At 39.5% G+C, this 13,103-nt stretch overlaps 1 protein-coding gene across 1 annotated transcript; it reads right to left on the minus strand.

Moving 5' to 3' along the window:
* Positions 1-555: 555 nt before the first annotated feature.
* Positions 556-12,455, minus strand: rgma (repulsive guidance molecule BMP co-receptor a). Its single transcript, XM_026310954.1, has 4 exons — positions 11,930-12,455; positions 7,836-7,960; positions 5,637-6,154; positions 556-3,456 (listed from the first exon to the last, which is right to left on the minus strand). The coding sequence occupies exons 1-4, from the start codon at positions 11,941-11,943 to the stop codon at positions 2,752-2,754; spliced, it is 1,362 nt and encodes a 453-aa protein (XP_026166739.1). The 5' UTR covers positions 11,944-12,455; the 3' UTR covers positions 556-2,751.
* Positions 12,456-13,103: the final 648 nt, after the last annotated feature.

A 13,103-nucleotide genomic window follows, 5' to 3' on the forward strand; every position in this document is an offset into this window, starting at 1 on the left:
TAAAGAAATCACATATGTTTTGTCCAGGGCACTTAGCCGGCCTGTTACAGTGAACAGCCAGCACAACTTTTCTTCCACATTTAAGCAAGCTACAGTTCCTGTATCAAATGTTCTTTAAGAAAGTCTAAATAATTTATATTTGTGACAAAACCACTCTTCATGAGATACATGCTGTACATATGTTTGGACATATGTAATAAAATTTGTTACACAAAGAAGGTTTGTCTATTATCTTCTCCTTAAGGCAGACTTGTTAAAAATCATGATTATGCATACACATCTGTATGTAACACATCTGTTTCTCTTCAGTCTGAAGTTGCTTGAAGTTTCTTTATACAAAACTTTTGAGTCCTAATTTGTACCCCTCATTTGACTCATTAAGTCAAAGTTTAGGACCATTTCTTAGATGTTTAATTCACACTGGACCTGCTCAGATTCATCACAGTTACTTTACAGCAGGGGGCAGCCAAACACTACAAATTCTGGCAAAACAACACATGGTAATTTTTCAAAAAATGCTCTCAGTAACAGCAAATGAGAGAAGAGTGCACCTCATTAACAAGACATTTTCTTTTATTCAATAAATAATTTACATTATAAACAGCTGGCATGTGGCACCACATTTGCTTTACATACAAACACAGTTTGATCTTTCTGGCATTTCCCATTCAGCTATTTTTTTAAATTCTTTTTAGCTATAAGTCTGACACATAATTTCAAACAAAACAAGAGCTAAATGAAAAAGAAAACATAAAGTGCTTTAAACTCAAAAACATGAACACACCAGAACACTTTTGTATGTTCCCTTTTCTAGATAAGCTGCATTTAGGATCTCTGACCATGACAGTAACGTGATGACAATCGGCATTTTGGAATATTTTGTTCTGTGGTGTTCGTGTTTTTGCAAAAATCCCTTTTCAAATAATAATTAAAAAAAAGGTTCACATTCACCAAAACATCTGATGTACAAAAAACTGGAGTGACAAATTCAAAATACAACTGGTAATATACAAATTTAAACTCAACTCACAAAACGTGTACAATCTCACTTTACACATGTAGGACCAGATACTGTAAAACTCACAATACAAATTACATATATTAACACAAGATTCAACATTACAATCATTTGTTTGTATGATTTTTTTTTTTTCGTTGTCAAACTGCACCAATACATATTCCAAGTAGCAGTAGTAAGGCCTGCCAAATACTTCAGTGTAAAGGATAAATGACTGTAAAATTGTGCCCGACTAGTAACAGTATCTACAGGGATGATTTACACATTACCAGATACTACAGCTGAGAGCCAAAGTTCAAATGCGATTAGGAGTGTTGTCACGAGACACAAGAAATGCAGAGGTGAGACTGCAAAAACAGAAACATGCTGCTTTTACAGTGTGTTACTGTAACCACAAACACAAGTTAGAAACAATCAAGAACTCCCCTAATGTGAACTGCTTCAGACTGAAAGACGAAAATTCAGCTAGGAAATGTTGGCACAAGGGCTTATTCTTTGGCAATGATTTAGGCCATGAAATCATGCTTACAGATGTACATATCTTTTACTCACTAAGCCACAGTCAGGTTAGCACACTGGTACTCTATGAAATGCTAAACTGACAGGAGGTGACATCATTACAGCTAGTGCTAACAGTATCTACATCACTGTTACAATGAAGATTTAAATTCACAAAATTCTCTCAAAGAGGTGTCCATGTTATATTGGTTGATCTACATTCTGTAAATGCTTTGAGTGCCCTTGACTGCGTTTGTTCTTTTGCTTTCTTGTTAGCTACATTCACATTACAGACTTGATAGACAAACACTGTCTGATCAACATGTCAGCTCAAACAATGGAGGAGAAACGCTGTATGACGCTGAAAATGTACAGATGACAGAGATTTTTTTTTTTTTTTTTAAAAATCAGTTACCTTTTAGGATTCGCTTCTTGTTCATTTGAACAGACTGTGGAGCTCGTTGTCTTTTTAAAAATTTTGGGTGCAACGTAAAGACATGGGTAAGGTTTCTCCCACGTCTTATCTCACTTTGTACGAACTCCTGCATTCACAAATACACAAAATTAACCACAGTTGCTAAATTCTGCACACATATTGTACAAATGCACTTTCGCACACGTATTTATAACCTAACAATACGACCCATTAATCTCCACAGCAGACAGCTGGAGACTCTGCTCTGACATCCTTTTGGCTGAGTGCTTCCTGAAGAAGGCTCGGGCTTTTACAAAGCTGGAAACTAATCAAACATAGAGCTGCTTCTGGCCTTAGGTTAACAAAAGCCCTTGTCAGGTCTTCTTGCTTCGCCACATCAGCCGCAGAGAGCTTCACTGGCTTGGCACCAATGAGGGGATCAGGGGAGGGAGGATCAGCAAACTCCTCTTTCTGCAACAGATCATCTTGTCCAGCTTCCCACAGGCACGCAGCCATGGTGAGAATGTGGGATTTAATCCCAGGTGGATACCCTGAGCTCTGGGGTAGCTGGGCTCTCTCACCGCTGCTCTCTTCAAAGACCGGTCCCATGAACCAGCTAAATACATGTGATGATAGGTGGGTGAACTCACCTTGTCAGTAGACTGAAGACATGACAACACAACTTAAATGAGACTTAGGGCTGAGATGACACCAGTCAAGTCACAGAACCAGAGCAGAAGAGAGGAGCCAATGTATGACAAGGCGATGGTACTCTAACACTCACTGACAGATACACCATGAGGATGCTGTTGTAAAAGGACTATAGAAGAACTGTGCAACACTCAATCCACAATAAGACAGCGAGGAAGTTGAAGAGGAAGAGAGAAAGTAAATCTTTGCCCCTCTGTGCTGCATTACTCATAAAAGCATCCTTTTCAAAGATGTGGTATCTCTTGCTGTTTGAATGGAGCATCTTTACATCCTCAAAGGCGTAGTAGGCTGCCATGGTGAAGTTAATGTCTCCAGATGAGAGGAGGTCAAACACGCAGGACTGAAAATACAGATCCTCTACTGGGAGACGCTCTTTGCACTTGGCCTTTGCAGACTGGTAGGTAAAGCCGTGTGTCCCAGTGCCGCTCCGGGTTCTGCTGACGCTGTGGGCCTCCGCTGCTCGAGCCCTGAAGTTGCTGAAGTCGATACGCTGGTTGACAGGACAGCCATGAAGACACAGGTACAAGTCCTGGTTATCACCTTCCTCCACAGAGTTCACAACTTCCTCCGGCATTCGCACAGCGAAGGTCAGGTAGCGACCTACCTGCCGGACAACTATGGTTGTTCCGATGTACCTGGCCTGAATCTCCACATGCTGCCCAGGAACCTTCTCTACCACACGCAGAGTGTTTGCTCCGTGCCGATCCCCTCCATTCTTGGAGCCATCTGCAAATGCAGCTGGCAGTTCGTCTGTCTCAGCGTGGTACGTCTTCTGGTCTACACATTCCTGGAAATTCTTGAAGATGATTGTCAGCTGTAGGATGAAAGACAGAAGATAACTATTAAAATTTTCCACATCGTCTATTTTGACTCACTGCAGGCTCTCAAAAAGGCACGTATAGACAATGCCTGCTGCATTTTTCTGCTCACATATAAAATTCCTGTAAACTGCAGCAAATGTGAACCTGAGATTTAAAAAGGGAGCTGCTTACACTTTTGCATTAAGAACAAGTTTGCACAGTATATGCCATCTACCCCACCAACCCACTTAAGTGTTACATTTCAGCCCTAGCTCAACATGGGGTAGGCCAAGGTAAACGCCCTCAAAAAACATGACTCTCATCCATGTAAAATCAGGCCTCAGTTTGCAGACACAAAGACGAGCCATTCATAGTGCTGAAAAACCGGCCTGTGAACCCCAGAACTATGCTCTAGGGAGTGGCGTCAGGCCAGGACAGAGCAATATACTCTGCAGCTAATTAAGTGAGACTGGTCAGGACTCCGCAAGCTTGGTTTCATCAGGACACCAATGAGCCATTGTCAGAGCAGTGATACCAGGACAGCCTAGGGACTCTTGATGTCTGTTCGCTCGGGACCGAGGACAGGGGGAGTCTGTAGAATACTCTATTAGCTTGACAATTCTGTCTCAATTCCCTCTACCCTGGGCTAGCACTTCCCATCTACATTAACTTGTTTTTTTCTTGGTTCATTTCTTAAGCTTGTAATGAAAACAAACAAAAGAAAAATGCCTCTATTATACCTCCATCAGAATAAAGATGGAAATAACCAGTTTTGTTTGCTGTAGTGAGACCAAAGTACCAACACAGAGCTCTCTTAATGCAGATCTTTTACCAGAAGGGCCTTGTTTGCACAGGTGGCACTGGTTGCTGCTTTGTTTTCTCTTTGTCCTAAATCAAGATCTTAAAAAAAGCTGTCTTATTTGGGTCCAAGAACAGCAAAATAAAAATGTCATTACTTTCAAAGCTTAAAAAAATCCACAAATGCTTAACAGAGTAGCATTAACAAACCCTGATTACAGAAAATTATACTTTATATGAATGTGATTAAGGACAATGTCCACTTATTACTCAATCTAAATATTTCATTTACGATACTTTGCAAAGTTACTGTGGTCCACAATCATTACTGTCAAAACTTTCCCAAATCTGGGCCAATACTCCTGTTTCTTAGTTTCTGACCTAAAGTTCTAGGAGAAGCCATTTCAGGGACAACCATCCAAACTAACCAATGTACCATTTACCAAAATAATAATAAAAAGGTATGTGCTGCTGATATGGTTACTACAGAAAATATCACATAATGCAGAAACAATATCTGCAGCTCTTTGCAGACACATTTTACTGTGTTCAGTGCAGACATCAGTCTGAGTTGTCCACTGTGAAAAGTGAAAATGGAACCTCATGTTAACATCTGATGCAGCACTGCTGTTATAATACTAATATATCATTTATAAAGCTTATCAAGATCTTGCGTTGTTCTGGGTTGGGCTTTTTCATCTGACATTATGGAACCCGTCCAAACCCTAAACAGAGTCCACAGTCTGACACAACAACTCTCACACTCAGACCACATGAAAGAAGAGACTCAAACACACAAAAAAAGAGCAGCTTAATATTCTGCTGACATTCAAAGACCTAATAGAAAATGTTTTGATATCTTAAGTCAGTGACAACATATAACACCAGAACAGACTTTTTCAGTGTAGACATTTTTTCATAAAGACCACATAGCTTCAAAAAGCTTTTTCTTGTTTGACCAACAGTCCAAACCCACACATATTCAGTATAAAATGATACAAAACATCACATTGCATTTGAGAAAGTGGAACCAAAAAAAAATTATTTAATTTTTTTACTTTTAACTTTTTTTTAGCTTATTGATCATTTAAATAAAACAAAGTCAAAGATTTCATAATTCAGGCTTCTAGAACGTGTGAATTTTCTCTCTTATATGACAGAACCTGAAAATTTGGAGGTTTTGTATCGTTGGTAGTACAAGACAAGACATAAAAATGTTGCCATCGACTCCAGAAAATTTTAAAGGTCCCTTTTCATTTAAAAAACACACACATACACACACAACAATGACTAAGAGATCAAATAGCCAATTGACTATTTCACTATTTGATCAGAAGATTCTGACCAAAATAGACTACACAAACATGCATACAAAATGAATAGAAAGGATTCCCACCTTGCTTGTGGCAGTGGCCAAAGACCCCGGCACTACGGGTGTATTGGTCACCTGGACAGACAGGTATTTGTTGTGAATGAGTGGCCAGGCTCCTTCCACCCTACATGTCTGGAAGTCATCACCAAACGTTCGGAGATGCGGGTCACCAAAAAAGCCACAGTGGGTGTAGTTAGGTGGCGATGTGTTGCGTGGAAGACTGCGCTCATAGTGGCACACTTCTGGACCATCAGAGTGTTCCTGGCTGTCAGGCAGGAGTGGTGGGGGTGGTGGAGGAAGCGGTGTCCGGGCACGTGGTTGGGATGTTGGCCCCTCCTTGGAGCAGTTGTGTTGGCTCATTAGATCCTCTATGCCATGTTGGGCAGAGTGGTATGCCAGGTCACCTCTGCAGGTACGTGCAGTACGGCGCACACAGCTGTTGTATGTTCGCAGCGCTGTGCAAAACTCCTCCTCTGGTCCAGAGTTTGAGGTGGAGGCCCAAAATTCTGAGTTACACTTAAGGATCTTGCACTGCAGACTCACTGTCAGGGAGGAATGAGACACCATTTGAACAAAAGAAATGTATTGTGTCATTTAGAAACCTGACAGCCCACAGACAAAGCAACAGATAGACTTAGCACTGGCATTTATCCATGACGTTAAAACCACAAATATGCTTAGAAGTTCATCAAAACAAGAATAATCAACAACTATTCCAAAATGAGTCAACTAGCTCATGTCAGTACAGTTGTGTACTCTGTCTGCTGTAGAAAAACATATTTCCCTATCATACCCAGTGTTTTTGGTTTATATACAAGTAGAAATACCATTTGCTATCCCGATCTACACATTTAGTGATAATAAATGCTGCTAGATGGTAGATTGTTGTCACTGGCATTAGCAGCACATCCGGCCAACTCTTTACACAAATGTTCTTCAAACATTTCTCAGGATGCCCAGTTACAAAACTATGTTTGATTAGTATTAGTTTCAGCTAAGAAAACCTCTATTTGAACGGGCTGTGAAAAGTTTCACCCAGTGTGTCTCATGGGTTGAAGCCATATCAAGCCTTTGAAGTCAAGTTTAAACAGTATACCTTCTAAAAGCTCCACCGCAGCTCGCTCCAACCCACGCACTCTCTCTCTATTTACCACCCAATTTGATAGATGGCAATAAACTAATCTTGATCTCAACTATCAGTGCATTATCACTTTGTTGTTTGATGGTTAAGTGACTTAAGAGGAAAGCTGATAAGGGTTCGGCAAACGTGCAAGGTGACTGAATGAGGTGTCTCTACTGCAAAAAGTGCCTTACTGCAATCATCTCATTAACAAATTACAAGGCTTTTAGGTCGGTTTAAATACATGAATTGATTTCTAATATAAGGCACTGCTACTGTAGAGATGCATTTTCTATGGAATGTATTTTTGACCGGAGATTTAGAAAAATATAATGAAAGACAGGCAACTATAATTCTCAAGAAAGATCTCTTTTTTTGCTTTAGGAGTCACTGGCAATCACTGCCGGCTCTCAAAATACAATGCTTTGTTTGATTTATGAATAACGTATGGGTTTTAACACTTACTTTCAAGGGGCTAATGTAAAGTATTAAGGCATGTCCCATCCCCCAAACAAAACACGGTTAAAGGGCTGCAGCAGCTCCAAAAAACACCCTTGTTTGTTTTTTCTTTTTCTAATAAAATAAAATAAAATAAAGCTTTTGTTAAAACTCTACGAAACAGCCAAGTTCTGTGTTTTAATGTCAGCCTGTAATATTTTCCAAACCTTCACACTTTTCCACACGTTTGCATGTAAGCACTTCGCCCTGTCTAGATTTTATTCTGTTTTTGCATTGATCGGGGGTAACTTTATTGGTACAGCGAAATATAATAAATAGTTCCTTTATTTTAAAAAAATTGAGAACTTCACTTAAAATGTCAACAATTGTAGTCATTTTATGCATGCAATACAACTCTAACTAGTTGAATTAACGTTATAACACCAACGAACTATTACGGATAGCTTAATAAACAAGGACCAAACCTGGCAACTTTTCCGTTCAGCATGAACTAGTAGCGTGCGGAGACACTGGCGTTAACTACGTTATTGTTTGTTTATTCAATATGTTATATTGTAACGTTAGTAGTATTGGTAACTCTTTGTATTAATGTAACTTTAGACGTACCAGCTAAGGGCAGAGTAAAAGTAAAAGTTGGATCTCACCGGAGGGAAGAAGTGAGAGAAACACAGCGAGGACTCTGCACACTTCAAGCGCCGAGGGTCTTCCTCTTTCCCCCATAACCATCCATCCAGCTCGGGGTCGCACTTCACTCCTCTCCCTGGTCAAACTGGAGTAAGGAAGGACACAGGGAAAGCGTTAGAGCCGCCAAGTCCTCGTTTAGAAAACACAAAAGCGTCCATAAAAGAGCTCTGAAGTCGGCCTCGTCCTCTCATCACTCCCAGGTAAGAAGTTATTGTACTTTTTTTTTTTTTTTTGTGGTCTCTTCGAGGCTCCAGCAGGGTTAGCTAGCTAACACTGAGTGCAGGACAAACGTCTGAGAGCAGCCGGGATTTCTATCTTCCCTTTAGGGAGTGTCGAGAAGGTGCAGCCTCTGTGGGACAGCGGACACACTGAACCAATCACTGCCGCCCGCTCAGCCCTTAAACCCCCTCTCCAAGTTTCAAGTTACATCTCAATGTGCAGACTTGTTCGACGACGACCGAGTCTTCACGACCTACAACGTGGTAGCGCAGCAGGACATGTGAGAAGGCTCGACTTGCTGCTTCACAATTCACCACAGTAACTTCACTGTGGAGGGAAATCAGTGTGTCTGCTCCACTGGAGCGTGTGTCAGAGGACAATAATCAACAGCATTTAAACAAACATCACTTTTATTCTCAGAGAGATGCCATATTTCTGCTTTTCCCCTTTATATAACAGCAACACTTTGCACAAACCTACTAGGGTTTGTTGCATTTACATCAGCCCAAAATGGTGGCTACAAGCCAACCTCATCAGCCCAACAGCTGAGGTCTAGTAGTGCAAACTCATGCTGTGCAGCTAAATATTATTAAAATCCACACTGTTGTTTTATACTGTAGGAGAGAGCCCAAAGTTTCTAAGCAGACCAAAAATGTCAACCTAAATGCTGGATGAAATATACAAGAATTAGGCACAAGATAACCTTTCTACATTTGAACCATTCACCCAGTGTAAATATTAGGCCTCTTTCACTGAAGAGTTCAAACAAGCCATACAAATATAAATGATTAGAGCTGTGACCAATGATGACTATCATGATTAGTTAATCTGCCACTTATTTCTTGGTTGTTTGAGCTCTACAATATCAGAAAAATGCTCCCATGCTCTGTAGACCTTACGATGACATAGCTTATTCAAATATCTTGTTTAATTATTGTATTACATATTCTTTTTATTGTCATACATGACAAGGAAAAGCATCAAATCCTTGCATTTGAAATGATGAAACTGGCAAGTATTTGGCTTTTTTGCTGGGCAAGTGATTGAAACAAATCAGTAATCATCATAATATGCCATTTATGATGATTACTGATTCGTTTCAATGGATATTCAATTGATTGATAAATCAGCCACTAATAGATCACTAACTGAGAGCTCTATGAATGACTCTCAGCTAGTTCAGGTGAAATGTGAAGGGGAGGGGGTTGGATTTTAAAGGAACAAGGGAATTTAAACTGCAAAACATAATTTATCAAATCAAAATAACAGGGTGAGTGTAAAAGAAAGCACACCTATTCATCTATTCATTTGCCTTTAAACCACCCAGCATGACATGAAGTAATTATACCTAAAGTACATGCTTACATGATAAGTGTATTACAGTGAAAAGGGGCGGCAACGAGTGCTTGTAGTTGTCTTTGAATTACATTTAATTTAGTGCTGATCCTTGTTTCTGTGAATAAAAGTAAGGCTGCTGGACCTTTAAGAGTATTTTCTGAATGTTGCTTTAAAATACTTGAATGCATTTTCACTGCTGGCCAGAAGAACAGGCAATTATCACCTTCTCTAAAAGACGTAATACTCTTTTGATTGTTGTTTGATTTTATAAATGATACATTACTGGTGTTTTTTCCTGCCATTAAAACCATACCACTAACAGATGGATGACTGTGTGCTCAGGTTGTGGCTGGCTTTACAGTATTTTTCCATAGAACGGTGAATGTCTTTGTGATTGCTGTCCCTCTCATGGATGATGGATACATGCGTGTACAATGAGGTCTGAGCCTACACATGTCTTCAACAAGGGGGGCCCTGTGAAGATGGATTTCCAGCTATAATATACCAGGCATTCACATCTGAAATGAATGACTGCAGCTGAACATTTTTGGCTTTTAGTAGTGACATAGTGGGTGTAGAAGAAAAGTAATGAATTAAATTGTTCTAGTAACACTGTAAAGGCTCTGCTCTTTAAGTGTAAGTAATTCAAGTGTTAGACAGCTGTTGGTTCGAAAAAATTCAAAATCAATATATAGGTCACATAAGAAAAATATATGTGTGGATACAGTAGCTTGTAGACAATGAGGATTCATCTAATCCATGCAGACAGACTTTACATGCTATTCGCCCATTCAGATAACTAGTTGACTAATTCATAGTTTTAAAATTTGGTAGACAAATGAATGGTATAATTGTTAAGTCATTTAGATGGCATGACAATGTTATTTTGAAGTCCACAATGCATTTCCCTAGTCAAAACAATGCTGTTAGATGTAATTAGACTATTCTAGTGTCTAAGCAGTCAGTTATAATGTAGTATAAAAATATGCATTATATGTGATCCATCCATCCATCCATCCTTCCATTATCTATACCTGCTTATTCCTTATTCCCTTAACCGGGGCATTATATGTGATAGATATAAAATTAGTCCACAGTTGTTTCAGTAAAAATTTAAATAAACAGAGTAATTTATTGAGGAAAAATGTCAAACCTCTCAGTTCCAGCTTCTTCATTGTTTTTTTTGTATTTTTTCAGTTTAAATTTACAGTAAAATGAACATTTTTGGGTTTAGTTCAGTTAAAGCCAGATCATTTAAGGTGTCGGATTGAGGTCTGGTGTGATGTTAAATAGACTTCATGAATCTACAGTAAAAATAATCATTTGCTGCAATCCTTATTCTAATCAGAAAGGCTGCAATATAATCAAATTAAGTTCATGTCGAGTCTAAATTAGGTTAGGACCTCTTTTTTCCCAATAGCCTGTTCTCATAGAGCCTTTAGTATCACTTGTATTTTAGATTTGAACAATAGTATCAGTGACTGCTTGATCAACAAATTGTTTTTTGAGTATTAGCTGTAGGATTTTGCATGGCCATGTACTGAAATCATAAACCATTTGAGGACATATTTACATGGAAACGTTAAATAGAGACTTCAGGCAGGCCATGCACTCCACATGCCGTAAAGGTGACAGAACATAACAATAAACCATCTCCATAAATCCAAGAGGTATAATCCAATCAGATTTTATGGTCTGCTTCTTTAAATCTTCTCTATCACCTGTCTAACCTGTTGTTAAAGAAATCACAGCAGCCATTTTGATATATGATCTAATGTAAGTAATACACTGATAAAATGTTACATGTCTTTTGAGCGCCTACATTTTTCAGTGCATCTGTTTTGACAGTCACAGCGGACTGATCATCTTTTCCAACAGATGGCGCTTGTTATGAGCTCTGATATGAGACCTCAGATCATGACACAAACGCACATTGCATTATGAGGACAAGCAAACCTGTCATTAAATTTGAGCTTTATGGACAGCTCGGTTATTGGTCTAATTACAGCTGTCATACAATTAGGACTTTAAAGGTGGAAATCTGCAGCCTGCAGACACGTATCTGTCCTGTTGGGCTGCTCCTTTGCAGATCATCCTTTATTTCATGTCAAGGAAAAGTAGCCTCATCAGTATTTTTTTTTTTTTTTTGTTGGAAATAGATGTAATGAATGTTAACAACATTTTAAATCAAATAGCCTATATGACGTTCAACCACTGTGCTGCTATGTCAGCATCAAGTGAGTCAGTATTTTTTAATAATCAGTTGCATTTACAAATTCAGTTGTCTGACAGTTTTCTAGTGTGACACTAACAGATGGATCAAGTTGTTAATATTGCAAAAAAACATCTGTTCAGCCTTTGCAGAAAGTTGACAAATATTTTAGGATAGTTTGAAAGCCAATCAATGCATCATCCCAAGGACTCCTGTGTAAAATAAACTGGTATAATCTTGGTTAAAATTGATAGAATAGGTCTCGAACAACCGAGACAAGCCCACCTTGGCGACTGCATGGGCTCTCCGCGACTCTGGAGTCCGGCAGGAACCCGGAGGACAGCGAACAGGAGCGAGAGGAAGCCGACTCCTAAAAAAAAATCTCCCCGTTTAAAAAAAAAAAAAAAAAAAAAATCACACGTCCTGTATGTCACAGTAATCCGAAATCAAACGCACTCAGCGGCTTTCTGAGTGTAAAATCCGCCAATCTGTACATGGTGTCCAGCGATCAGCTTCTCCCAAGTCTGCTCTGCAGTGAGATGAAAGTGCTTTTTTCTTCTTAGCTGGGGTTCATTTAAAGCAGCCACTTCTCGCACCCGGTGGACTCAGATCTCTCCTGCCATTGCTTAACTCATTTGACTATCAGTCGATCGGAAAGGAGACATTATGATAGATTAAGCCCCGTAATTGCTCTCATCCGCGCGTTGAATCCGAGTTATTAGTTATGCTCGCAGTCGGGGAGAAAAAAGCCCTGAGGGTAAAGCTGCTGCTGCTGCTGCGTACTGCCCGATCCGCTGCCTGGATGTTGTGAAATGGCTAGTTAGAAAGTGTGAGAGAGACAATGATCGGCTCTGCGTGACGCCGCTGAGAGCCCCAAATCTCAGCTGTGAACCCCCTCCTCTTTGTTTTTTTTTTTTTTACTAGTTTGTCTCTCAGACGCTTAGAGAGTGTATAAGAGCCTGCACTGAAAAAACAAAACAAAAACAAGCCAAAAATGAGTTGTTTTTGTTAAAGCTAGTGAAACGAAACATATGCATTGTCAGCATTGTTGTAATTTGAATTTAATGCTTTTCTCCTAACTGGAAGTGAGGATATTCCCCTAATATTTGGCCTAATTTCAAAATACTGACTTCTGTTTCTGTAGGATTTGGATACAAATCCAGCACCTTGACAGGAAAAATAATAAAAATAAAAATAATTTCAACTACTAGGCCTACTCCCTAATGACATTTGTGGCATTGATTGCTAACTAGCAGTTCCATTGTCAGATCCACACCCTCACCAGATAACCATCAGCAGTGCCTCATCTTTGCAAATTACAGGTTGGAAAAAGACAAATCCATAATAATCAGAATTTAATGGAGGATCATATGGACAAACACTTTGCAGTCAGGAGGAGGGGGGTGGGGAATGCTCAAAGGCAAAGAAGGCTGCATGGAGGCTGCACCTGTGTTTTAGG

Source organism: Mastacembelus armatus, chromosome 6 (genome assembly GCF_900324485.2).
Source record: "Mastacembelus armatus chromosome 6, fMasArm1.2, whole genome shotgun sequence".
In the NCBI taxonomy this organism is placed as follows: Eukaryota; Metazoa; Chordata; class Actinopteri; order Synbranchiformes; family Mastacembelidae; genus Mastacembelus; species Mastacembelus armatus.

Excerpts from the sequence above, each read along its gene's own strand:
- rgma (XM_026310954.1), bottom strand. Across the intron at positions 6,155-7,835 it reads TCTCTCACTTCTTCCCTCCG|TGAGTCTGCAGTGCAAGATC; the intron begins GTGAGATCCAAC and ends CCTCCCTGACAG. Across the intron at positions 3,457-5,636 it reads TGGCCACTGCCACAAGCAAG|CTGACAATCATCTTCAAGAA; the intron begins GTGGGAATCCTT and ends TTCATCCTACAG.